The 26820-nt window shown below is 36.8% G+C and overlaps 10 protein-coding genes across 10 annotated transcripts; 4 read left to right on the forward strand and 6 right to left on the reverse strand.

Moving 5' to 3' along the window:
• Window positions 1-18: 18 nt before the first annotated feature.
• On the reverse strand, window positions 19-7676 carry B0P05DRAFT_591564 (uncharacterized protein; the record flags this gene model as incomplete). Its single annotated transcript, XM_051582916.1, has 8 exons — window positions 19-269; window positions 317-478; window positions 525-615; window positions 660-892; window positions 937-1107; window positions 1155-1459; window positions 1512-6903; window positions 6956-7676. The coding sequence occupies 8 exons, from the start codon at window positions 7674-7676 to the stop codon at window positions 19-21; spliced, it is 7326 nt and encodes a 2441-aa protein (XP_051430307.1).
• Window positions 7677-11682: 4006 nt separating this feature from the next.
• On the forward strand, window positions 11683-12413 carry B0P05DRAFT_561194 (uncharacterized protein). Its single transcript, XM_051580457.1, has 3 exons — window positions 11683-11899; window positions 11948-12211; window positions 12259-12413. Exons 1-3 carry the CDS (start codon window positions 11842-11844, stop codon window positions 12345-12347), a joined length of 411 nt encoding a protein of 136 aa, XP_051430308.1. The 5' UTR covers window positions 11683-11841; the 3' UTR covers window positions 12348-12413.
• B0P05DRAFT_561196 (uncharacterized protein) lies at window positions 12398-14019 on the reverse strand. The gene is made up of 2 exons (XM_051580458.1): window positions 13842-14019; window positions 12398-13625 (listed from the first exon to the last, which is right to left on the reverse strand). The coding sequence occupies exon 2, from the start codon at window positions 13616-13618 to the stop codon at window positions 12524-12526; it is 1095 nt and encodes a 364-aa protein (XP_051430309.1). The 5' UTR covers window positions 13619-13625; window positions 13842-14019; the 3' UTR covers window positions 12398-12523.
• Window positions 14020-16809: 2790 nt separating this feature from the next.
• On the forward strand, window positions 16810-18627 carry B0P05DRAFT_561207 (uncharacterized protein; the record flags this gene model as incomplete). The annotated part of the gene is made up of 5 exons (XM_051580459.1): window positions 16810-16850; window positions 16911-17454; window positions 17578-17618; window positions 17678-17784; window positions 17833-18627. The coding sequence occupies exons 1-5, from the start codon at window positions 16832-16834 to the stop codon at window positions 18625-18627; spliced, it is 1506 nt and encodes a 501-aa protein (XP_051430310.1). The 5' UTR covers window positions 16810-16831.
• An 18-nt stretch (window positions 18628-18645) lies between these two features.
• On the forward strand, window positions 18646-19643 carry B0P05DRAFT_561211 (uncharacterized protein; the record flags this gene model as incomplete). Its single annotated transcript, XM_051580460.1, has 2 exons — window positions 18646-19227; window positions 19483-19643. A coding segment is annotated over one exon (582 nt), but the record flags the coding sequence as incomplete, so codon positions are not given.
• A 725-nt stretch (window positions 19644-20368) lies between these two features.
• On the reverse strand, window positions 20369-21085 carry B0P05DRAFT_561217 (uncharacterized protein). The gene is made up of 2 exons (XM_051580461.1): window positions 20683-21085; window positions 20369-20614 (listed from the first exon to the last, which is right to left on the reverse strand). Exons 1-2 carry the CDS (start codon window positions 20777-20779, stop codon window positions 20538-20540), a joined length of 174 nt encoding a protein of 57 aa, XP_051430312.1. The 5' UTR covers window positions 20780-21085; the 3' UTR covers window positions 20369-20537.
• A 780-nt stretch (window positions 21086-21865) lies between these two features.
• Window positions 21866-22057, reverse strand: B0P05DRAFT_479521 (uncharacterized protein; the record flags this gene model as incomplete). Its single annotated transcript, XM_051575070.1, has 1 exon — window positions 21866-22057. The coding sequence occupies one exon, from the start codon at window positions 22055-22057 to the stop codon at window positions 21866-21868; it is 192 nt and encodes a 63-aa protein (XP_051430313.1).
• A 234-nt stretch (window positions 22058-22291) lies between these two features.
• On the reverse strand, window positions 22292-22621 carry B0P05DRAFT_451539 (uncharacterized protein; the record flags this gene model as incomplete). The annotated part of the gene is made up of 1 exon (XM_051573889.1): window positions 22292-22621. A coding segment is annotated over one exon (330 nt), but the record flags the coding sequence as incomplete, so codon positions are not given.
• Window positions 22622-23868: 1247 nt separating this feature from the next.
• Window positions 23869-24494, forward strand: B0P05DRAFT_591570 (uncharacterized protein; the record flags this gene model as incomplete). The annotated part of the gene is made up of 2 exons (XM_051582917.1): window positions 23869-24426; window positions 24477-24494. The coding sequence occupies 2 exons, from the start codon at window positions 23869-23871 to the stop codon at window positions 24492-24494; spliced, it is 576 nt and encodes a 191-aa protein (XP_051430315.1).
• Window positions 24495-24604: 110 nt separating this feature from the next.
• On the reverse strand, window positions 24605-25528 carry B0P05DRAFT_575420 (cyclin-like protein; the record flags this gene model as incomplete). Its single annotated transcript, XM_051581640.1, has 4 exons — window positions 24605-25021; window positions 25065-25208; window positions 25254-25335; window positions 25380-25528. The coding sequence occupies 4 exons, from the start codon at window positions 25526-25528 to the stop codon at window positions 24605-24607; spliced, it is 792 nt and encodes a 263-aa protein (XP_051430316.1).
• Window positions 25529-26820: the final 1292 nt, after the last annotated feature.

Here is a 26820-nt window from a genome sequence, read left to right on the forward strand (position 1 = left end):
CATATTTTATGAAATTGCTCATGTCTCTCTATCAGACTCGGCATTTATCAAGTGATGATGATGTAAAGCAGAGTATGAGGTTTTGCTCTGCCTAGTCAATGCCCAAAAATCAGGCACCATTAAGAAATAGCGTTCCATGGCTTCTCGGAATCGGATTCTATACTGGCGAGGTGAAACAATCGTAGGTTCTTTTCCACCACCACCTAGTATGCCTGATTCTTTCACCCAACTCTCAAGCTTCTTATCCCAAGTGAAGGTTCGAATAAAGTCTATATGGCAATGTTAAGCTCTATGTTTGTTTTGATCCAATACTTACCAACAATACCGACTACCAATTCTTGCTTTTCCTCATCAATACCAACAAGTAGAGAATAATCCATGACATTTCTGTTTGATAAAAAGAGAGTGTCATTATGAAGCGAACTTCGAAGGATTTCTTTGGAATGTGCACGAATGAACAATGGCGATTGATAAATCACTAAAAAAAAACAGATTCAGTATTGTTGTCTTTTCTTTGCGCTTACATTCTACTAGGTTTTCATCTAAGAGTACTTCATCTTGTTTTCCTGTTGATTGAACATGTCTGTTTCTCATGGATCCCTTGAGATCAAAGATCTTAAAAGAAATTAGTTTATTATTACTCACTACACTAGTCTTACCTTCTTGACATTTCTCTGATAAAACAAGTTTTCCATAACCAACACATCCATTCGCATTGATTTTCCAGTGGCTGAATTTTTATATCCAATGCTATAAAAACCAAAAATTTTTGCAAGTACAGTAGGAAGCTCACTAAAGAATGCTTCTGACATATATTGAAAGTATGCAGGAGCAAAGCGAAGAAAAGCATCCAATTCATATTTTGATAATTGCTTCATCAACAAACGATCATCTATGATCATATTTTAGTTCAGTTAGTCATAAAAAGCAATTTACCTTTTGTCTTCAAGAAAGCTGATCCTGACTTTCCTCCTGAGGAATCCCATTTAATACAACTTGCCAAAGACATAATGAAGCTCTCATCACATCCACAGTTGCGTCTCAAAGCGTCGAATTGTTCAGAAAAGAAAATCTTGCAAAAGAATTTAGTAGAGCCTGTTGAGAAATCTACAAGAAAAAAGTTGGATCATTTGCCTGTTAGACTAAACACTTACTGTATCGCATATGAGTTCCAGATTCTCTTAGTAGAGTTTCTTGGATGTCATCCGCAATTTGCGAATGTTGAGCATCTGCTCCATAATCTAGCGTTGTAATTTCAGAAGGTGCTTTGGCATCCATGATGGAAGCATTTCCGAGTTTAATTGTGCCATCATTAGATCCAGCCTCCGAAGTCAAGTCTTGAATATCATGCATTTTATCAAGATAGTCTTCAGAGCTTAAGGTATAAGCGATAATCGTACTCGGCTCATCTTCTTTTACAACAACATACGAATCAGGAAACAAGTGTTCAGTTGGTTGTCTAATAATAGTAAAGTTAGTAGAGAAAAAAAAAGATGAATATACACACTTACAGAGGAGATTCTAAAGGCAACAGGTTTCCAACACCACTATCCGTTAAAAAGTTGGTCAAAGTCTTCATAAAAGAACTCTTTTCTGCAGAATGACGAATCTCTTCTAAATTCTCTACAAAAGATTTTTCTCCTTCTGTTGCAACGCTAGCTACACGATCAAGTATAATATCAGGATGAATATTATGCAAGTCGCTAAAATTCAAATTTTCTTCATTGGAGGGAGCTTGTATCTTGAGCAGTTCGTTGGCTTTAGGCAAAATGCGTTGACTACCTTCTTCTTCGCCAGACATGCCAGAAGAGAAATCCATTTGACCATCACTTAAAGCAAAACAAGGCCTTTCGTATGAATATGCGTTGAAGGAAACAGGTGATTTTAGTATCAGAGCATTCTCGCTGGACATTGTCTTTGTGCTTTTTCTCAACAAACTTTCAGACAATCGTTCATTTTCAACAACTTGGTTTGCGAAAGGAGCCAAAGAAGTGAAGTAATCAATTTTAGTACTGGTCTTGAGCTTATTGCTGTCAGAATCATCGTCAGAGTCATCTAGAATATCATTATCATCATTGTCAGCATCCATACTATTATCATGGTGATAGCGAGACAAGCTTGACGCAAACATGCTTCTTCTTTTTGTTTCATCACCAAAATCATCATATCTGTGCTTTTTTATGGATCTTGGCTGTCTTAAAGAAATAGAAGACATATCATCCCCAACTGTACCCAGTCCACCACCAAATTCATCATCCATATCTTCTGTGACAAGATCGTTTGCTCGAGTATAAACCTGTATATATGTCTTTTTTCGAGGTAACCGTGATCTGAACCGACGTTCTCCTTTTGTAGTAGAGCTTCTTCTCAAAAAACTATTCGAGCCACTATGTTCATCCTCTGCTTCATCATCGTCATTTTCATCATCAAACTGGGATTTAAATATATTTCGTGCATGAATATCTTGACTATGTCCAATAGAATGATGGCGATAATGCTTTCTACGCAGACGATCCTCGATTGGTCCTCTTGATACAGGACTTTGGTCTATACTATCGCCAGAATCTCTTTTTTGTTGGCGATACAGATCCAGGTTATTGTCAACAAAAGAATCCAAAGTATTGCGTTTATAGCGACTGAACGGCTGATAAATAGGTGGCGTGTTACTATGCTGATGTCGTAATATAGGGATACGAGAGGGTGTATAAGCAGCAGATAAAGTACCTGGGCTTTTGATGCGCAGATACTTGTTGGACGTCATACGATTGAGCGATATTAAGCCTGTAGGCTTATTTCCATCACCAGTTGTCTTGAATTTCTCGTTTAATTCATGCATTAGATCAAGAGAAAGGCGACGTCGTATCTCTGAAGGTAAAAACGAGTTCTTGTGGCTCGATTCTACAGGTTGTTTTTGAGAGGCATTTGCTTTTTCTTTTTCTAGCTCTTGTCGCTCCTTTTTATCGTAAAGCATAGGTAGGCATTCAGAAGGTGAAGTGGATAGCATAGGCATAATAAGCTGATTAGACTTCGCCTCATTGGCCTTGTTAGTCGCTATCTTGCGCTTAAAGATATGTCCAATGATGGTATCATCGTCTTCTCCATCCAAGCCAATGCCAAGCAAGGGAAGATCAGTCACTTCAGTTGCTCTTTTAGTACGTTCATTACCCATATTGTTGAGATTAGAAGTATCAGCTATGTCTGTAGGAAACATCTTTCTGAGTTGATTAGTAGTGATTTTTTTGAGTTCACGTTCAGGCTGCAAATAGTATTGGACAAAATCAGTATAGATAGCATCCCAATGAGCTACTACTTGGAAAAGGTTGCGTCTAACAACATTGATTGTCAAAGTGTCATGAGGGTCTGACGTAGCATATACATTTTGAACAAGTTGTAAAGCGTCTTTCTTTTCACCTTGTGCTTCCAAAGACATGTCTTGCAGCTCAGCCTTACAGGCTTCCAGTTTGTGTGGATCAACCAAATCAAAAGGAAAAGCCTTATTTCGTTCAATGATGGACTGGTAGAATTTGTTGATTTTCAGTCTTAATGATTTGAGTTCAGCTTCCTTCATGTCTCTTTGAATTTGACTATGAATAAACAGTTTCATAGGCGGCACAGCTACCTCCAACAAGTCAATAGAGTCATATTGAAAACGTACAGTAAGATCCATATAACCAAAGTAACGCACATGGTTTTGTGTTATATCATGAGGACAAATGTCAGCTCGACAATGAACGCCCTTTTGGTAGAAAAAGATCTCTAGGAATTTACCAAAGGAATAATTCCAAGTGTTTTCAGACATGGGCAATACTGGTGTAGGCTTGTTGCACTCTCTACAATAACTCCACATTAAGAGCTTGTCAGACATACCAGGTAAAGGACAAGGAAAGCGTTCAATCATGACATTCACGCGTGCATTACCGTGTGCATAAGATCTGTAGTGCTGTATCATTGCGTGATCACACATAAATGAAGAACAGCTTTCTTGAGCATCATTACATAAATCCATAATATATTGACCAAGCGTCTTGTCTGAAGGAAAGCGATAAAAACTAAAAACACGAATTTCAGGTCCTTGACAAGGCACAGTAGTTACTGTACAAACACTAGAATACAAGACCACAATATTTTGATGATAAAAGGGTGAGATGGACTCAGGATTTTCCCCTATATAAGCATCCCAAGCTCTTGAGATTTGTTGGTTTTTAGTAAGCAATTCATATTCTGCGTCCATCAAAGCATCATTATCCATTCTTTGAAAGTGATAGTGATCTATAGACTGTTTGTCAAATGTAGATTTTGTTGGTGAAGTAGATAGTACCATTTCTTTACCGTTTACTACAGTAGAATTTGTAATGATAGAAGAACCAGAAACAGACTTGCGACGTTTTTGTTCATGTATCAAAGCCAACTTGTCCTCAGTTTCTTTAAGTACTAGCAGCAAATAAGGAGGAGAAAAGTTGACAGATTGCGAGACAGAAAGGATTGTGTTTTTGTATAGATTGATTAAGCCATTGATATAATGAGAATTAGCAGGTTCGTTGTCTTCTTCTTCATGTAGAGATGTTGTGATAGTCCCACTGTCTTCTATTGAAATGTCAGGTAGCTTCTTACTTCCAGTATCTACTTCTATGGATCCACGGTTTTTTGCAAACGAATCCAATAACAAGGATGTTTCCAACTTTAGATTATTAACAACAAACACCATGAAATCAATCAATCGTTTGATGACCCGAAGTGTCTCCAATTTTTCTCCACGCAGTACAATAGTACCACCTAGTTCAGGAGCACAATCATCAAAGACTAAAAATGTCTTGCGCCTGTTTGCAATCCATTCATGCATCACTGTCTGTATCTCAAAGGATCCACAACGACCAAACGAAAGTTCATGCTGAAGTTTATCTACTGAAGTGACGATGCTTGCCTGAGTGCATCTAGCTATAGCTTCAATGACACTATGCTTTACATTATGGATAACAGGGATATTTGCCTCCAATAAAAACTCTAGTGCCAATCGAGACACAGTCGATTTCACTAAAAGTAAAGACGGCTTTAATGCCACAATGCGGCCTATCAGTTTACGAACATGCTCTCTTTCTTGAGAAATCACTGGTGCAATAGACAGTAGCTGGTTTTCCATTTCAATACGCGAATAATCCAAAGAAAACATCAAGATTAGGATACGAGGATTTGAAATGTTCTTCACCATCCGCTTATGAGCAACGTTTTTGGTGCACATAACACCCTTAACATATGTACTGTCTGAAGGCAACCCACCAGGAATTTTTTTTATCTTAACATAATGTCTCACATCCATGTCGTCGCCTGCTCGAATATCTGGCTGAACATGGTTTGTTACTTTAAGTAAAAGATTCATGATCACTTCCTCCCATTCTTCTTTTGTTCCTTGAGTTAAATCAATACCCTCCATCAATTGCCTCAACATTTTACGTGCATGAGTTTGAGCACTTAAACTCAATTCAACAGTCTGTGGTAATCCTGAAATACGGCGTTGGCGAGGCAATCGATTTATAGGTTCTTGTTGCTGCTCTTGTTGCAATTGTTGTGGCTGCTGTAATTGCTGCTGTGATTGTTGTTGCTGTTGCTGAAATCTAAGGTCGTCTATACCAAAAGGAGAAAGTAAAGTGTTTGGTGAATAGGTATCTGCAGGATCAAAATAACTGGATTTAGGAAGACCAGTAGTGTTGATGCGGATCTTGCTGTTTCTCAGTAATTTTCGATTTCCATTTGTGCTGTTGCTGCCTGTAATGCTTGTTCTTCGGAACGAATTGAATGAAGGACGAGCAGAAGTAGTATTTTTACCTCGCAATTCCTCTCTACGTTTCATTCTTAAACGATTGTCATAAGATTCATCATCGCTGCCTATGGTAGGTACGCTGCTAAGCAAGGGACTACTGACATTGGCTGAAAGCAACAATGACTCATTTCTTGCTGACAGTATATCATGAGAAGAAGATAGCTGTGGTGGAGAAAGCAATCCGGAAGGCATTACCATTGAATTCAGACCAAGTGCTGATTGATGATATCTATCGTGATAATTGTGGTGATGATGGATATGATGATGGTGCAATTGGTCTTGATAAAAGTCTATCGTAGGGTTGCTGTTTCCTGGAAATGGACTTAGTTCGGATTCTGCCAGTACTGTACCACCTCCACGATCAGACACATAGGGCGAAGAAGGATACCATGTAGTATGTGATTGGCGTGTTGTGTCTTCCAGAGGTGCAGAAGAAGATGTATTTGATCTCGGCCTTGATGTTGACTTGAGTAAAGATGTGCCTGCATCAAACAAGCGTTTCAAGCCACCTGTATTTACAGTGACATCTGTACTAGAAGCTCCTGTAGTTGTGATTGTTGGAATATTGCTATGAGTTATTGTGAGCGATTCAATGCCTGGATCACCATGAAAGGTTGTGGATGAATGTGGTCTATCGTTAATCCCATAGAAATCATGATTGATCTGAGGTGAAGTGCCCATATAGCTCTCAGAGCCTCGAGCTGGAAGTTCTAAAGCAAAAGTAGTGGTTGTCGCATTGTCATTTCCATATGCACTTCGAGCTTGTTTTAATGCTGTAGTTGGTATCTGCATTTGAGGAACTTCAAGAGGAGGCTTTTGTGATGGTATAATAGGTGATGCATAAGATTCTCCCTGGGACAGTTCTTGTTGTTCTTGTTGTTGAGGTTGATGTTCTATATGAAAATGAGATACATTCGCTTGTTTGGTTGAATAGTCATTATGTAGGTTAATGGTAATAGTAGAAGAGCGTTCATGAAGTTGCTGCAACTGCTCTGAATAACAAAAGTTGCATACTCGAACTTGACCCTTTTGTTTATACAGTTTTCCTGATATGACATGCGATGCACATTTTGCACAAAAGATTTGACCTATTTTACCTTCATTAATGCTCTTGTGTTTTCTTGATTTGAAATATCGTACCACATATACGGCAATGATGTTTTCGCCTTAAAATAGTAAATGGTTTACGGCACTTGTAACATTCTTTGCATTGTTCATCTGGCATCCAAAACTCTTTATCGCTCTTCTGTCCTCGCAAACGGGCTAATATTCGAGACAAGGAATTTGAATTCGAAATAGAAAAGTTGGTAACCACTGACTGAGTGTCACTGTCGATGGATCTTCTTTTCGACAAAGGTGAATGAAGCAAATAGTCAAGTGCTTCTTGCTCTTGTGATCGTCCACTGCTTTTACTCGTGGCTGGCATATTAAATTGCACTGTAGCATTAGTATGCTCATTCATTGGCAATACATCCAGCTTTTGATTTCCTACGGTTACTGTTGCCGTTGTTGTTACAGTTGTTGAAGCAGGTGAGCGTGGTATGACAGCTGTAGTAGGAGTGGTAGGAATAGATAAAACAGAAGGATCTTTGTTTGAACAAATAGTAGTTGTCGAAGAAGAAGAAGCTGTAGTCAAATGCTTGCTTAGGCTCGAGTTAGTACTTGTAGAAGGAGGTATTGTCTTTGGTGCGTCGCGTTTGTGATTATTATCGTTGAGGCTTCGATGTTCTGTATTCTCAGGCCCTGAAACAGCGTGGAATACTTTATCAAGTATCTTTGACAGTACTCCCTCTTCATTATTGTTTTCTTCAGGTATTTGGAAATCAAAAGTAGTTAAACTGGACTTGCGCTGTTTGTCCATAGTGTGTCCTCAACTGCATAATTTTATCAAAAGAAAGAAAAGAGGATTGCAGTCACTATTTTTTTGGATTTTAAATACGGAGTCAAAGTGTATTGTCTTTGGAACAGAGAAAATTGACGTCAACCAAAGTATTTGCCAATTAAGAACAAATAAACCTTTATCATGAATTTTTAGAGCTAAAGACTTGTCTTGTATTATTAAATAACTATTTGTACAGTATTTCCAGTCTTAATTGGTCACTACATTGGAAATATTCGTCAAGATTTCGAATTTAATTGGTTGATTTTTTTAAGCAGTACATGTTCAAACCGAAACTCGCAGAATACCGGATAGAGGGGGGGATGGTTCACATCACTGTGGTTAGGAAGGGGCAGTCCTAAAAAATACAAAATGCATAAACGTATTTCTATTTCTTTAATGACGAATACTTCGTCCACTCCAAAAAAGAGCACTTTGACATTATAGCTGCTATTAGTTTTGTAATATCTCTATTCTTTTCATTATGCAATATTATTTTTTCACACAAATAAAACATTTATTTGATAAATAACTGGTTTCTTTGTGTGATAAAATGATCTGTTGAAAATGATTTTGAGAAATCACTTTTTCTTTCTGTAAAATAACTATAATTTCTTCCTCTTCTTTAAGAAATGCATACTCATACAAAAGTGATTGCTTTTTGGAGTGGATGGAGTGCTCTTTAGCTACCTCCTCTCTATCTAGTACTCTGCGGATTTCGGTTTGAACATGTCCAATAGCGAGTGGTCCCTAAGAAAACCGCTCTTTGAACCATGGAAGAAAGCAACAACTACAAGTGTGGCATTTACAACCTTGGTTTCAGAATCCCAACAAAAATAAAGGTTAAACCCGTTTTCTTTGATGGTAAATATGCATCTTTAAAAGTTAGAGATGATATCTTTACACCTGTTTTTTAGAAACTATTTTGATGGCAGATTCGCGTAATCTGGATGCTCAAACAAGCTTGCAACTCCCTCTACACTGAGCCGCCATCTCACACAGCATGAAGGCCATGCTACGACCAACCTCAACTTCACACAAAAAAGAAAAATTGAGTCAGGCAACAATGATATTTCTGTTACCGGTAATGTAATTTTTGATTGATTTCGTAACTCTCCCACCAGAGTGTGACCTTCTTCTTGTAACCGAAGATGAAGCAATCATAGGACATAAAAAGGATACAAACAATAGATGTTTTTATACTCTGATGAGTTCCCTGACTACTATTCAGCCTCAGTCATACTCTGCCAACTTTCTATGACTGTCTTTTAAGGGTTTATTGAGGGTCATAAAGATAAAGAAACTATATTAATAAGTACAAAGGTACATGATCTATGCTTTTTCAAATTATTAGATTGACACAGTGGTCATAACACTATTTTATATGACAATGCTTTTACATATAGCTGCATAATAATGAATTTCGATTGCCGCCAAGGCTTACAAAGTGGTAGCACAAGACATATGCAGTTGTACCTGGATCGTTTAATACAGTTTGAACTATTGAAGAACAAGAAAGAAATACTCGTCAAAGCAGAGAGTACACTAGTATCCCAGGCAAAAAGAGAAACGGTATTTGAAATACCGAACCCTTCTTTTGGTTTGTATTTATTACTTGTCATGTTCAAAGTTGCTCTCTTTGGGCTCATAAGCGTCATGTGCTATAATATGTCTTAATCATGCACATGTTACGCATCACGTAGTGTAGAAACAAGTGCCCTCTTGCTAGTCAATATCTCCTAAAAAGGGCTTCTTTTCTATCAGTTACAGTGTGCAACGAATTTTGGATGTATATTTGAAGGCAATGCTCAGATTGAGTCGACGTTTTCATCTTAGCAAACTCGTTTTCTTCTCTTTGGAAGTACCTAGAGATCGTTTTTTCTGATGTTGGTAAGATTAGACCTACATTGGGGTCATTCCGAAAAATTCTTGATCGAGTTTTGTTTTTTTTCATCTTCACGGGCCTCCGTGGATCCCTCATGGGTCAAAAAAAAACAAATTTGATAAAACTACCAGACCAATGGTACCATTCGATTCCTTGGCTCAAAGGGACATGTTCTAAACAAAAAACAAAAAAAAAAAAAAAAAAAAAAAAAAAAAACGGATCGTTTTAATAGTCTGGTTGTTGAGTAACGGCTCATCAAAGATTGGCATGTTTAGGCCCTGGATTGAGGGTTTTTGCTCAATGTCATATAAAACTTGTGAACAGCTACTGTCTTTAAAGCACTTAGTATAACTTCGAATGCCAAAAAAAAAAAAAAAAAAAAAATATAGAAAAGTAGAAAGATAGGCATTTTATAATGCAAATGTGGGGGCAAACGAACACAGGATTTACCAGATGGTCATTTGTGGAGATTGAAATGAAAAGTAATTCCAGTTCTTCTCGCCGCCGCATCAAAATCGAGCTTTACCCGAAAGGTTCCCATTCGCATGCTTTTGTCTAAGATTTTTCCTGCTCGCTTTCCCACTGCTGCCTGCATTTTGTGTGGTAATCAGGAAACGATCTATCATTTCTTCTTTCGCTGCCCCAAAGAATTTCCGTTCTGAGATGCCTTGATCAGGGAGTTTTTGTGGCCAGGCACCTCTCTGGATCTGGTTTCAGATGCACTTGCATCGTTCAATTTTTCTCAGATTCGGGCTTAAACCAACTGTCCTCTTTCAGTAGCCATGGTAACCTTGATCGGTCTCTCTGAGATCTAGAAGGCCCATTGGGCTCATACCATGCAGAATCATCAGTTCCACTACCTCTCTGTCCTTCACAGCACTCGCTATCAAATTAAGCGTATAGCTGCTGAGAATGACCTTTCACCTTGAGAGGTCTCTCCTCGTAACAGCTGCTCTTTTTTTTTTCTTGATTTCTTTGTACTTTTGAAATTGTAGTCCCCTTTTGTTTCTTTTGACCCTCTTATAATAAATGATTATCGAGCACCTCTTTTAATGGGTCCCTCTCAGGACCACTGATACGTGCGGCAAATAAAATCATTAAAAAAAAATCGAGCTTTTGCTGGGAACTCTATAAAAATGCAGTTGTTGAGCTTTGGTGTAGTGACGAAAGTTGTGGATTTTTGCATTGTGAGTCTATTGATATAAAGAACACAGCAGTTTTGTTGCTGAAATACTGAGCAAATAGGCAAAAATGCTCACGAGGTTTTTCGTTCCTACCGTATCACTTTTATAGTACGATTGTTACGCAAATACACATGCCAAAAACTAGTGCTTTTGACGCATATGTTGAGTGTTTAGACTTGTCGATAGCTCCATTTTTCGTCTTGTAGCGTCAAAAAAAAGGATCTAACATTGTCAAACTCAAGATTTCCATGAGTAATACCCTTTGGTTAAAAGGTCATTTTGGCTATTTTTGACAAGTCGCTTTTTTTTTGTTGTTGTCCAAATCAATTCCAAAGATACCATAGATGTTAGTAAACATGGTTTCTAGGTATTTAGAGCATTTATGTGTGTCTAAACAGGCTTTGTGTTACCTTTGTATGCCTAAGAAAAAGATAAGTATCTGTATGAATTGATAGTTTTTTTTTCATTACCAAAGCATCTGCTTGCTTAATGCATATGTTACATGAATCATATACTTGATAGTGCATGCACGTAAAATGCCTTGCTAAAAAAAGATACTTGAAAAGAATATTTGCTTATAAAGGAAATTTCATTGTTTATTATCATCAACTTGTTTTACTATATGGATACTCAGTACTCTCTCTCTCTTTTTTTTTTTTCGTAGCGCAATAATCTCTGATTGAAAAAAAGATGGTTTTATGATCAATGACAATTTATTTCATTTCTTGACACAACAAAGCCGAGAACAGTAATAGGGCTCATAGATTGAATCTGAAGATGTATTTCCCGTCCTAACACTTTCTTCTTTGTAGGTGTGATTATGCATCAAGTAATATACTTATAGTGAAGTAATACAAAGAAAAAAAGCAGGCTTCTATTTGTGTATTACTTGCTTTTTTCAAATGAAATCAGCCTTAAGCAGTAATTTAAGCATAATTCATAGATCCATGGCAACAATAAGGTTCTCGTCATGACAACAGTGAGACATTCCGCTTTCACGTGAAAATAAATCACATTCATTTCCAGTCTTTTTCTATTTCTTTTTCTTTTTCTTTTCTTTCTCTTTTCTTTGATTGCAATGACACAAACACCAACACAAGATAAAAGTGGTTATAAAAACTCACTCACTATACCCGGTAAACTAACTAGTTTTTTATAAGATAAGACCTAACAGACAACTGTAGAAGAAGAGGAAACAGCCTCTTCCTCATCATCTCCAAACACAAAAAAACGAAGCTATGAGTCTGAAGAAAATACTTCAGCTAAAAAAGAAAGAAAAGGACGTAAAGCACCTCATGAATTATTAACAGATGCAGAAAAGAAAGCAAATCATATTGCATCCGAGAAGAAGCGTAGACAGAATATTCGATTAGGGTTTGACCAGTTAATTGAAATTGTGCCTTCATTAACACAGGGCAATCGATCTGAAGCGTTTATTTTACAGAAATGTAAGCTCTTTTTGGCGTGGGAAAACCTTCTGATTCGATTTGAATAGCTGTAGATCATATTCGACATTTAATTAGTGTCAAAAATGACTTGAAGAATCAAATAAGAGATCTTCAAGGTGTATTAGGAGAGCCGTAAGTTTGTAGTCATTTATAGAAGTGTATTAACTTATCTATATACGATATTAGAAATTATGATGAAGATGTAAGGCATTTTATTTTATCAACATATAGACTCATTTCCATTTTATATATGTATATAGTCTTCTGAGGATGATTTGGCTTATTCCACTTTTTAATTAAAGATAGTATGGATTAGATTCCTGTTGAAACTGCTACAGTAGATGTGGCATGAGAAGTAGGAGGTGGAGGAGAAGTAGAAGGAGTAGTAGAAGAAGCAGTAGTAGTAGTAGAAGTGGAATCTAGAGGAGCAATGGGTTCTGTAGATTGTGTTTCAGTCTCGGTATTGTTGTTGTTGTTAGAAGGTTGATTATTGATGGAAGCCATGTTTAAATTGTTGGAAGATAAGGCACCACTCATACCTAATTTAGCGTTCAATTCTTCCACTTCCTTCATTAAACGATAACCTTCTGATCCTTGCATTGCACCCAAAGATAACTTGGCCTTGAGTTCTTCCACTTCTTTAGCCAACTTGGCATTTTCTTCTTCCAATTTAACAATCTTTTCTTCCATTTCATGAATATGTTGCTTTTTCTTTTTACGGCATTCTTTAGCAGCCACACGGTTTCGTAACAAACGGCGTTGACGTCGCTCATCATTGGACAAGCTACGTGAATTGGCTCGCTTATTGCCTGTAGTCGCATTACCTTCAGTCAAATCAGCCGGGTGATTGGGTGGTTGTGCATGATAATGGTGGGGTAATTGTGGAGGTGGACCAGGTAAGGCTGTGATTACATTACCGCCTTGTTGAAGCTGCTGCAATAAGTTAGAGGCCAATGTGGGCACAGCAATAGGTGACACCATGGCTTGTGCCAAAGAAGAAGCTGTCAGGTTAGCCAAATCAGGATGACCTTGTGCATGAACATAGGATTGAATAAGTTGTTGTTGTTGCGATTCACTAAGTAGATGCAAAGCAGCTGGAGGAGGATGTTGTTGTATCGTCAACAGCGTTCTGTTGGATGTGTTGTTTTCTTCTGGTGCATCTGTCGTGGGATGACTGTTAGATGGCGTAGGTGATGGATTGGCTTGTTCAGTCACTGTTGATGGTTCTTCAACAGGTCCAGTAGTACTCGTATTGTCTTGTGAACTACCTTCAGTTGTTTTCGCTACGTCTTCCAATCTGGCTGATTTCGAGTCTCTTGATTCATTGGGTTCATCTGCAGAACGCTTTACACCAGCCAAGTCAAAGCCTTTGTTTTCGTTTGAGATAGGAGAAGATGCTTCAGACATGTGAACTGCTTTTGAAATAGATTTATTTGAAAATTAAAAGGTGACGTAGCAAAAACAAAAGAAGAGAAAGAGAACAAGAAGTATATGAGTACCATGATAAATATAGGGTTGTAATAAACACACAAAATATATATATATACATACACACATAGACTGTATATGCGTGTATCATAAACCCACATACAGTCTATATACCTGTATATATCTTGTTGTTCTCTTACCTAATAGTTGATATTATATGCGTTTTATTTAATTGGATAATAGTCGGGAATAACTTTTTTGATGACGAAGAAGTCGACGTAACAAGAAGAAGTGGATGACGAAAGGACAAAAAAAAGGGACCCCCACTTTTTTGTTGATTTTTTCATTTTTGTGACTAGCTCTAAGCCACATGACATGATGATATATATATGTATATATATATATATATATATATATATATATGTGTGTGTGTGTACGTATGTGTGTGTGCAGCCAACGAGAGCTATTTACACTGTAGAGAATGAAGGAAAGCTTACGGAGAGTTGAAATGCTTCAACATACATTCATATTTATGCAGGATGGTTTTGAACAAGATCCATCCTATTGAGATTGAAATTTGTGCATAGCATGTATATTAGCATACAATAGGCCAATCAGAATTCAAGAACAAGTAGCCAATCAATATATACATCATGCAGCCCCTATTTAGTCATTCTGCCTGACTCCTAGATTATTGTTGTTCAACATTATGCTTATCTTTATGAGGTGGATGCGTAGACAAAAGAAGTACCTACCTCCTTAGTATAATTCCTCAAGTAGTATATCTTTTTAGCCATAAGCTTGACCAAACGTACCTGTAACCGTAACCATAACCATTGTTTCTCTTGGATGGTGGAACTGCAAAGCTGTGGTTCCGATTATATTGCGTTTTCATGACTTCTCAAGGTAACTTTAATGTGATGAATTCCATCTGGCTAGAAAACTAATATTGCTCTATGCAAATAGAAGGCTTACTAGCATTCAGAATACCCTTTAGTGAACAGTTTAGTCCTGATAAAATGAGTAAATTCATTCTGATATATCCTGGCGTGAAGAATATAATTTCGAAAACTTTACTGGACAGTAATGGAGATGCATATAGAAACGGCGACACAAAATGGGAACATGAGCATATACTTAAGTCTTTGGAGCAACCACCCATTAGTGTACAAGTAAGAGCAACAGTTGATGCTGATGTAAAATGTTGCCCATCTTGCTTATATTAATTACCCAAACTATAAGCACAAGAACGAGTGATAAACCTCTTTTCAGCACTATTTGTGCTCTGTCTCTATCATACTAGTATTGTCTCATCATACAAGAAGCGACGAAATAACAAATGATTAGTTGTTCTTTTTATTTAACACATGAATTCAAACCAAAGCTATCTTTCTGACAATGATGGCTTTCAGGAGCCTATTCTTGTAACCTTGTGCAAAAGATGTACTACCTTTATTGAGCTCGGAAATAAGCAACTTATTTCAAACGAAGACTATACATTTGTTGAAGAAGGAATGCGTCTGCCCGTTACCTCTACTATGCAATTCCAAAGCCTTGATTCTCTTATAGATATCATTTATGGGTGGGCAGAAAGAGAGCATATGCTTTTGGTCAGATCAAAATTTGAAGACGAAAGAAGATTGTTTTTGACTTGCAAATTAGTGATCGCTTTTCTCAAAACAAAGCAAGACCTAATGGAGAAAGACAAGCCACGTCTTTCAAGAATGGATGTCAATTTATCATCAGAATTACTTATAAGGCCGCTGGTGAATATTGGTTTGTAATTAGGCCAAGATTCGCTGAGGAACACTGTCATAGCCATCCATGTACTGAGGCATACCATAGAATCACTCCCCAACATTTGCAACGATATTTAGCTAAGAGCTCGCAACAGAACAGACAATATTGGGTCCGACCATGCAAGACATTACAATGGGCGAAGTCAGAAACTGCCTGGTGGAAGATATTTTTAACTACGAAGAACAGCCTTCCAATTCAGCAAGTGCCATTCATAACGCCAGTAAGAACCATCTACGTCGACGCTTCTGATGCAGGATGGAAGTTTCTCGTCATATATAATCGAAACACCTGATTTTTCTAACATTCATGACAAGGAAAAATCCAGAAACGTCAGAGCCGACAGCTATCTATCACGCTGTTTCGATGTACGCAAAGAACTTTTGTCCAAACCCGCATATACAGTATTTCTACTTCAAATTCAGACGATGTTAAATTTTTTTTGGACGAATCAAAATTATTTTTCAGATGTTTAGCTTACCTTTTTTGGACAAATGAAAATTAGCTGTAAGACATGTTTTAAAATAAGATCTAATTGTGGATGCTCAAGATAACAATTTCGTTTTTTGATGGTTTTTTTTAAATTACTAAAACAAAATGCTTATACAGTATATTTTCAAGAGCTTTTTTGTAGCAAACAACAAGTGAAGAATGGTTGATATATAGTTCAGTGCTATACATGCAGTGTCATATACACTTGCAATATACCTAGTCTGATTTGACATGTCAACGCTGTTAAGAATATTTATGATATTTTTATTTCTGCTGTCCAAAAAAAAATAACGCTCTCGTGCCTATCCTAATGGGCATTATAAAAAACCTCTTTATACAACCGTACGTGTACATTCAGTTATTACTGACTTGTTCAGAAAACAGTTGATTCTATATACATATTTCATAATTTAAGACAACTTTATTGAATTGTTAGTAATACATCATCGATTTGGGATATTCAAAAGATAATACATACTTAAGAGTGTGCTTTATATGTGATGTTGTGACCTTACATAAGTTATAAAAAGTTTTTTCGAGAGAAAAGAATGTATATTTAACATGTCACGTCAAAGCTCATATTTACTATATTCTGATTTGGTGGCAATGAATAAAATAACCAAAAAATCCATTTTTTTTTCATTTCTTTCAATTGTATACTATATAGTGTAATAGCTTTCTTCTAGCCAATACTATCTATTATATTCCAAATACGTAAAAAATTGAAAAAAATGATGAAAAGAAGTGGAAAACAGTCTGATAATGGTCGTGGAATCAATACTGATAAAGTCGAATATTATAGTAAATAGATGAAATCCCATTGACCACACTTTTTCTGATACAACAGAAGAAACCGAACAAGAAGTTACTGAAGATAATTCAGATGAAGATTTCCAACCGATTATGTATAGAAAAAGAACTAGTACGTCTTATTACATGATCTTTATGTACAGGTCTAATCTAACTTTTCATATACGTAAAGAAAACACGCCGTATAGTTCTGAAAATAAAAAGGCTAAACTAAATAATGTGGTCCATACCTCTTCTAATACAAGTGCTACTGCTAGCTCAAGCTCCATAATAATCAACCTCAGCTCTTCAGCAGTCAAACCAAGCTCTTCAGCAGTCAAACCAAGTTCTTCAGTAGTTGAATCAAGCTCTTTAGTTGCTGAATCAAGCTCCTCCAATTCAAATGTTGCCAATTCAAGCTCCCCAGTTTCTGAACAAATTAAACAAGTGATCACAATCAAAACGACTATTCAAAATATTTGGAATCAGGATCATGTACGACCTTTATATGATTTAGTCGACAATGTCAATATACTAGTTTTACATACTTATAGTTTCTCAAAATACATATTTTTGGAGGAGCTAAAGAATAGCATTGACTTCAGCTTGGCAGATTTTGTAACAAAGGAGTTTTTCGTAGAGGTGTTTCTGGCTCTGATCATTCGTCGTAATGTTCCTGGAAAGGTAAAAGATAGAACCGCTATCTATCGTGAATTGATATCTCGTCACAAATCATCGTATTTTGAAGATGCTTAATATACTCCGTTTGAGATAAAGTACGCGCAACAGCTCGCATTGTACGAATGTACTAAAATTAATACGGCTTACCACAATAATATCAAGGCACATTTTGGTAACAGATTGCGTATGTTATTGAACATGCTTTCTAAAAAGAAGAAAAGTTACTCAGTCTCGATCATCGTATGAAAGCTGTAAATGCCACGAAACAAGCTATATAAGAAGCCCGCCGAAAAGAAGTATTTGAACCCCTTAACAAAATGAAATTCGCTGTATCAAAAAAAGAAATTCCTTCTTCGGACGTCCTGGATGAAAAAGCATTATCATCTGTAAGGGACTTACTATCAACTTACCCAAACAACTACAAATTCGAAAAGAATTTTATCTATTATAATGTTAAAGCTCACCCAGAGAAGCATTTCAATGCTTTCTACAAGATTGCTAAACTTCTGGAAACTGAAGCAGCTAAAACATTTAATTATTTTCCAATCAAAACATCGTTTATACCATCCTACATTACTCTGGATTCCAAAATAGTTCATCATCACATACTGAAGCAGAAAACTTCCTTCAAGGCGGAACAAAAGTTTGAGATTTGGAGCAACGTCGTTAATTTAAACAAGAAATCATTCAAACCTCAAGGACTTAATAAATCTCTACGATTTCAGGGTACCATTGAAACTGATGGTATTTGTGCTTCGGTGTTAAAACAGAATATCACCACGGGTAAAAAGCAGCCAAGAATGAATAATAAGAAGACAGATACTATCGACGAGGAGTATGTCGAAAATATACTACCTGCTACACTGAAGGAAAACCAAGGCAAATACATTTTAATTGACCCTGGAAGACGAGACCTTATGTTTTGCATGCAAGAGTCAAGTACGAAGGAGAAGCCCCAAATTCTAAAATATACAAAAATCACTAGAAATAAGCTGACCAGACATAACAAAATATTAAGCAAACAAAATACGCCAGAGTCAGTAAAAATCGCCCAACTCATTTTGTCTAAAACCGTATCTTCTTCAGTAGACATTACAAAATTTAGGGATTACATCAAAACCAGAGCCTCTGTCACACATGTATTAACGAGATATTATGGAAATGAAACAATGACGATCAATGAATCATATTTCCCTGGATCTGTCACGGAATTCTCAATACGACGATGATGTTTATACTATGGAGATTTGTTTGTTATAAATTTTCGAGGATATTATCCGCAACCGAAAGACACTACTAGCACCACTACTGATTTGAATTTGTATGCGACTTATTTGGAAATCATGTTAAAACAAAAGCACATCGCACAGCGTCTGACTGCAACAACAAAAAACTCACTAAATGCACTGATTAGTAACATGTCCTTAAGTAATGAAGATAATGGGTTAAAACACAAAGCAAGCACACAATTAGAAAAATTGCGACTGTTACCTTTCAGAAAGATAAAATTCAACAGCAAGCTCTATCATGATCAAAATGATGCCAATTTGGTTCAACGGCTAAAGCTAAAGTTTGGGAAAAACTCGATTTTAGTGATAGGTAATTGGTCTGCTCCGAATACGAAATTCCAGGAGCCCACAAGAAGTAAAGGCCTAATCAAAATGTTGAAGAAGGCAGGATTTACTGTTCTTTTAATCGACGAGTTTAAAACGTCCTCATATTGCCCTACTTGCGAAAGCGAACTGGAGACATTCAAGACTGTTGTCAACCCTCGCCCATACAAAAGAGCCGATGCACCAACTGTTGAATGTCACGGTTTATTAAGGTAGACGATAATAATAATTGTAGAATGGAGCTATTAATGACTATAACCACTGGATTATTAGATGTCAAAATCTTAAATGTCTTGATAACGGCGAAAAACAAAGAAGAAAACTCTGGAACCGGGACTTGGCCGCAGTGCTGAACTTTAAGATAGTTGAAAGCTTACGAGAAACTGGTCGAAGACCAGCAATATTTTGCAGAAAAAACACCGAAACTATCCATCAAGGTTAACGCTTTGGTTATTTAATGCAGGTACCTACTTTTGAATTTAACATAACAATCGTTTTCCGTAACTAAATTTTCATTTGTCTAATTTCTTTTTTTACTTCGTCCAAAAAAGGTAAGCTAAACATCTGAAAAATAATTTTGATTCGTCCAAAAAAAATTTAACATCGTCTGAATTTGAAGTAGAAATACTGTATCAATTCTACCTAATAAACTCCGCCTTAGTAGCTACGTCACCAAATAAAAAATTCTCCAGAGTTTGAAGAAAACATGTACACTTTTTCATTTTTACACTTTATATTATACTTAGCATCAAGAGCCATGACCAGCGCCAGTAATGCTGTCGAAAAAGACCTTCTAATTTGCGAATAGTGCAGGGTATTCATGAACGCGGGGGATTGTTTACTCTGGAGTGTGGGCTCCTATATTTTGCTTTAGAATGGAGAGGCTGGCTTGTTTGATGTTTGTTGCGTTTTCTTTTTCATCTCTAAAGGTAATGTACACAAAACGCTTTTTAATTAGTAAATGAAAAATATTGACCAAAAACAAAAAAAAACTTGAACATAGGTGTATACACCCTTATAGTAACGGCATTCACTATACCAAGCCATGACCAGCGCCGGTAATGCTGTCGAAAAAGACCTTCTAATTTGCGAATAGTGCAGGGTATTCATGAACGCGGGGGATTGTTTACTCTGGAGTGTGGGCTCCTATATTTTGCTTTAGAATGGAGAGGCTGGCTTGGTTGGTGTTTGCTGCGTTTTCCTGGCGAGTTGTTGCTATACGGCATCTTTGTACCAACCATACAATCCTCATTTGGTCAACTTTATCTATCAATAATCAAGACTACGCTTCCATTTACGATGATGTTTGTCAAATATACAGTGAGAACGGTGAACTTTGTCACTGAGAAAACTGAATGTCCATAACCAAAAAATAAATGTCACTTTCCAAAAAACTGATGGCATCAAGCCAAAAATCATTGTCCCTTTATGTCTAGAAACTTTGTCCCTTTGAAGTAAGAGAAATGTCACAATAAGTTAAATCAAATTGACCTAAAAATGATATTTATTTTCTGACTCCAAAACGATTAGAATGGGATTTTACTATAGCATTGAATGCTTTGTCGTTCAGAATGACTGGCAAAGCTGTATAGAGTTTCAGCAGGTATGGTATGCTGGATTTTGTATAGAAACTACTCTACTTGCATTATCTAACAGTAAATTTTGCGTTAGTAATTAGCATCTGAATTGATATGTAATGCGTGTCTTTCTTACCTTGTTGAAAAATAATGCCAAGATGGAGAGTAGAGTACATGGTGACAAAGCGCATTGAATCTTCAGTGTCTGCTATAGATCAAAGAAGGAACAAGAGCCTTTGCTCACATTTCGGATAAAGCGCATCGAATTGTTACGAAAGCCTTTACACCAAAAGCATTCGAATACTAAGAGTACATATGAATGCCACGTACTCTACTTGCATTATCTAATGATTTTATTTAAAAAATGTGGCTACGTTTTTATTTTCACAGACTGAAATCTTTTAGAGCATCCTTAGCGGACTTTTCATCAGACTTTCTAAAATTTATACTTTTTTTCAGAAAAAAAATGATTTGGAAAGTCTGTTTTTTTAGTGGACTTTCTAAAATAAAATTAACTTTACTCCTGAATTTTAAAATCAACATGGATCACAATACTACAATGGTTGCACTTCAATGGTTCATCCAAAGAAAGAGACAAAACGATGCTTTGTTTGATTTATTGTTGGAGCTTGATGAAGAAGAGGATACCAATGTCTCCAAGAAGTGACAACGTAAAAGAAACAAGGAGAACTTTCGTCATCTCGGAGAAGAGAATCTTCAACGACATTACTTTCGCGAAGATCCCGTCGAAGATGAAGCTACATTTCGACGCAGATTCAGAATGAGTCGTAGATTGTACAAAAGAGTCAAGGAGGCAGTTATGCAACACGACTCTTTTTTTGTGCAATCTCGCGATAGGGCTCAAAAACTTGGTTATTCAACTAGCCAAAAAGTAACTGCTGCTCTCCGCATGCTTGCATATGCTGTCCCTGGAGACTTCATGGCGGAGTACCTTCGTGTAAATGAAGCAACTGCTTTACACTGTATGAAGAAGTTTTGTAAAGCAATCGTCGAAGTCTTCAAGAACGAATACCTCAGAAGACCAAATCAAGAAGACATTGCACGCTTGTATGAGGTAGGAAAGGAGCGTGGATTCCCAGGAATGCTTGGATCTTTAGACTGCATGCACTGGGAATGGAAGAATTGCCCTAAGGCTCATCACGGGAGCTACAAGGGCAAGGAAAAGAAAGCTACTGTTGTGTTAGAAGCTGTGGCCTCCCAAGATCTTTGGATATGGCATGCCTTTTTTGGTGCACCTGGGTCTCTCAACAAAATTTTTATTTTAGATAGTTTTGGAGGAAATTTTTAATTGTGTTGCAAATATCATTGTCAAGTGCATGTCGTTTGATTGCAAGTCTTTTTTCAAAATAAGCATTGATATAATCCCATTGTTCTGCATTGAAGATTGACCTTTGTGATCCAAAAGACTGATCTGTCAGATCGAGGATTGAGGAGAGTCCAGCAGACATAATTTTTCTTTGTCTCGGTGTGAGGGCGTCAGGATTCAAAGCAAACATCTCATGGTACTTTACGGCCTTTCATTTTATGACTGTTGCCAAAGAAATATCCAAGCCAGGCACAGTAATACCGTCGTGCTCAATTTGCTCAAGTTGTGTATCAATGATTCTTTTCTTTGAGGCCTTGGAGAGAGATGACGAGGATGAGGAGTTAACCTGTTTCCTTTTGAGGGTAGATCTGTTTGTTGCTTCTTCTTTAAGTAGAGCTTGAGTCTCCCTGACATACAACTTGTGATCAAGTGAAATCATTTTCAATCTTGAAGAATGCTTTTCCCAGAAGGTGGAAATCACCAGACTCTTCTTCTTTATTAAGCTCATCATGGTAGTTGTCTTATTCTTCACTTCAGTTATGTGGATCAAAGCTGCCTGGACAAGCTCTAGATCTCTTATAATCTTGGCTGTTGCTAGCTTTTTGTCTATTGTTGGTTCTTCCTCCACTAGTTTTATAAAGTAGTCGATCACATTCCAATCTTCAACTGCCTTGTTTGCCCAATATGCTATATAATTTATGTTAGAGCGTGTACCAATTTTTTTCTTCTCTCTGAACCTTGATAAATTGGGTTCGTGTTTGATACTCTTCCAAGCAGTCTCTTCACTGATGTTAGTCATGATTGGGTGCGTACAAACTTGAACGAGGAAGATAAAGATGAGAAAGATAAAATTTGGGTTTTTAACTGCGAATACGCGTAGCTTTTATTTTATTGAACTGGAATCCAGTAAACATCTCAGATTGATTACAGACTTTAGCCTAAATGCTGATTGAAAAAAGACTTGCTTTGGTGGCCGAGATATGCTCTTATATATATTCCAATTCATAAACAACCTGTTGCTTTCGAGTATTGTTGGTTATTTAGTGGTGTCACTAATATTAATATACATTGATGCGAAAAGACATGCCATAGGTTTAATTGTATTTTACTTGATGTATATTCTATATATCTAGGGGAAAAGGGGTGGAATCGTTTTTATTACTACTGTATTACTCAAAATAAAGTGTGGCTCAGTGAGCTTGTACCAGCTTCTTCCTCCTTCGCTCTGGCAACATTAGTATTTCAAACATTTGAGCAAACTATTTTCTTTTATGGAAAATTTGTTGGGCGGAGTTTCCAAACATTTGGTAAATCGAGACTGGAAACACGGTATGTTTGAATAAAGATCATCACCTTTCTTTCGTCTAAAGAATTTTTTATTGCACTAGCCTGGTCTTTATTGGTGGTTCTTCAGATTTTGCTATAATTCCTTGTGGAAGACTGTATCTCTTTGGTATATAAAATTGTGCTCAAATGTCAAGTAATCGAAGACGTTTCGGAATGATGTCTTTTACTTGTGGTATTGGTATTGTCATCTGTAGCGTCGGGTAAGACAAGATATAAAGGACACTGACTCTAAGGAGCAATGAATGAAGAGCTTAATTTATCCTTTTTAGGATATATTAAAGGGTATCCTAGATAATAGCTATTTCCTTTGGGATTATAGAAGACTTGTATAAAGTCGTACTGAATGCTCCCACAGAAGCATAGTCTTAAAGATATTCCATATGGCTAATCAATTTGCTTTGCATACACCAGTTTCCATTTATGCAATGATTTTATTTTTTTAATAAAACTTTGATCCAATACAATATATATATATATATATATATATATAAATTGACCTTTTCATACTTCTTTTCTTTCTTTCTCTATTTGATGGATCGACTCAAAACGAAGCATTCAAAAAAGAAGAAGCAATTGAAGAGTAAAAAAGTGACAGATCATAAAAGAATGGCCACTTTTCACCCTAAAACATCTACTCCTTCAATCAAACATAAGTCAACTCCCATCATAGCAACTCATTCGTCATTTCAACCATTAGAACAAAGAGTGCATTCTATTCCACAACAGCAAAGGGAGTCCAATGTTCATCAATTAGTAGACACACCACATACACCTCCTTCTAAAAATAATAGTACTACTATGAGTCAAGTCATTGCACCCATTATTAGTGTCTGTGGTGGCATTGCAATTGTTGCTGCTGTCATGTTCTTTGTGGCCTTGAAGAGAAAAAGACAACGACAAGTAAGAAACAATGAAAGCAAAGACGACCAAAATAAATTTGATGATCTTTCATTATCCAAAGAAGGGGTTCAACCTGAAGAAAAGGTGTCCATACCAAAACTAACTCCTTTACGTCAAAGCATGACGGATAAACTGATCGAATCAAACACAACAACAGCAGCAGGCTCACGTACAAGTTCAATGACACTCGCAAATCAACCAAGGCCTAAATCAAGCGCATCTTCTTCCAGCACAGTCTATGCAGATGCCCTCTCAAGCCCTGCGGTATCCATCAAAAGCCCTCGCCCTTCTTTCTTGGTCATGATGGCAGAAAGGCAGCAACTTCAACATGAAAGACCCAATATCATCCAGACATATAAGGCTCAATTATCATCAAATACTCTCTTGCTAGAAGAGGAGCCAGTCCTGCCATTTCATTATTATAGTTGCATTCATTCGTAGTTTATTCTTCTTGTTGGGATAATTTATACAATGGTAAATTAGCCCTATCCAATTTCTTGAAATAAAGTCGCTTAATATGGGCTGCTGCATTCTTGAAATTAACTGCATCCACATCAAATAACAGCCACCATTCTTTTCCTAGCGTTGTCGGTAATTTGACACCTTCTTCTAAGCAGGCAAGCCAAATAGCAGCACATGCGATGGTGGGGGGTTCATGAGTGACATAAATAGTGGTTCTTAGACCATCATTCAAATAATTCCACGCTTTTCTTGTAATCCTGTCGTGTTCTTCCAAGTCCAAAATACGAAGATAATTGATCATAAGGTTATAAGGCAATTGAACATGGACAATGAATCCGAGTTTTCTCAAAATTTGCATTTCTGCAGCAATGGCCATGTCTTTCAAGTTGTAGGCTTTCTAAATAGTGTGAATTCATCCTGTCTTGGCAAGCATAAAGTACCTGAGAAAATGGATCTAAAGGTATTTTGATGGATTGATGTTTGATTCTTCTCATCAACAAGTCATAGACAGTAATCAAATGTGTCATTCGAACAAAGCATTCTTCCAACTTGGACGCAAGAAACAATGCTCCCATACCAATTTCCTATCGTCTATTTAAATACACACTTTGCTTGTACCATGAGCATACCATAATACCGAATTCTTTTAAACTGGCCATATAATAAAAACGTTGAAACAAGACTTGTGCTGTAGCCATTGCAACTTGAGGCCTATTATTACTTTAGTATACACTCAAAAAAAAAAGTATATTTACAGTTTAAGCAAGATCCCTGCACTTTGAATCAGTTCAGCTCCTAGATTCCTTAAATCTTGTTCCAATTCTTCATCGATCCCATCGCGTCTTGACACAGTTGTCTCAAGCTGTTCTAAAGAAGCTAAAGGATTTCTTAAAGCAACTGACATTGGTTAAAAAAAGAAAAAAGACGCGAACGCGGTAAATGAAAGCATAAGCTGATCTTACATAAGTATCCATGCGAGTTACGAATTTGAAAGGGAGCTCCCCCTCTCCCTTTTGCACCTAAAGGGGGTTCTTGTGAAATAAAGTTTGATTATTTATTTGTTTGCCATAGCATTGTTCTCACTACAATCTGTTTCTTACAAGTACAAAAGTCTTTGTTCAAACACAATAAAGCTTAATAATTGCTTCCAGCATTCTTTATATGTTTTCAGTATCTAAGCATTCAACTTAGAGAACACTCTATTCGCTTTACAAAAAGAGCGAACATGTTTGTTTTAAAAGTAGAGTCACTATGAATAATGGCTCATTAAAAATGACATACCATCCAGACGACGCGACCCTTTCTGAAGCCTTTAATCCTGTTTTTTTTTCTGTAATTGTTACTTTGAGACACTTGATAAGCATCAAGGAATCATCAGTATGCATAGCCATCTCGAACCTCTTTATTTAATCACGCCACATAGAACTTAGCGAAAGGATCGTTCTCAATGGCTTATTCATTTTCTATCACTTAAGCCCTTTTCAAGCTGTCTCCCCAAGTCGGTAAGATACCATCTAAGGTAATGATGACACGCGATTATTTCCACTAGTGATGGTTTTTGAGAAGACGAAAAGGCACTCTTACATTTAGCAAGGATTAGAAAAAGAATTATAAAATTTGATTTTACATTAAAAACAACTGGTTATTCAATATTTCATTAGAGACATAGCTAATAAGTCTTTAGGCGTATTTCTGCTAAATAAATGTTTTATATAAGATGCATCTTCATCACAGCGTAAGCGACGGAAAAAAGTTTCCATCAAAAATGGAAGACTTTTGCATTTAGAGAGGAATATTTGAACGAGTTTTCACTTAAATATGGAAGAGAAATGCAATCGCTTACGCTATGATGCGTTAAAGAGTATTAATATTGAAAAAGGTAATGGTTCTTTCGCCTAGCAAGCCAACCCACAACATGACATCCTCCAAAGGGCGTCGTAACAACGATAATTTACCCAGAACTTGGTCGCAAGTAGCGGCTAGAACTTTGTGTCTGCTAACCAGTCGTCATCATTGGCTGCCACAGCTTCATCTGCACGCACTTCTGGTTCTTCCCAGTCGAAGTATGCTAGTACCAACACTCTTTCTTCAGGCGCTATTACGCCTTATATTGTCGGTTTAGAGAAAGATAGTGTATTGATCGATATCACCAATATTCGTGATGTGAATGGCCTTAAACAGTTTCTTGGGTCACTT

This window comes from Gilbertella persicaria (assembly GCF_025201335.1).
Source record: "Gilbertella persicaria strain CBS 190.32 chromosome Unknown B0P05scaffold_60, whole genome shotgun sequence".
Classification (NCBI taxonomy): domain Eukaryota; kingdom Fungi; phylum Mucoromycota; class Mucoromycetes; order Mucorales; family Choanephoraceae; genus Gilbertella; species Gilbertella persicaria.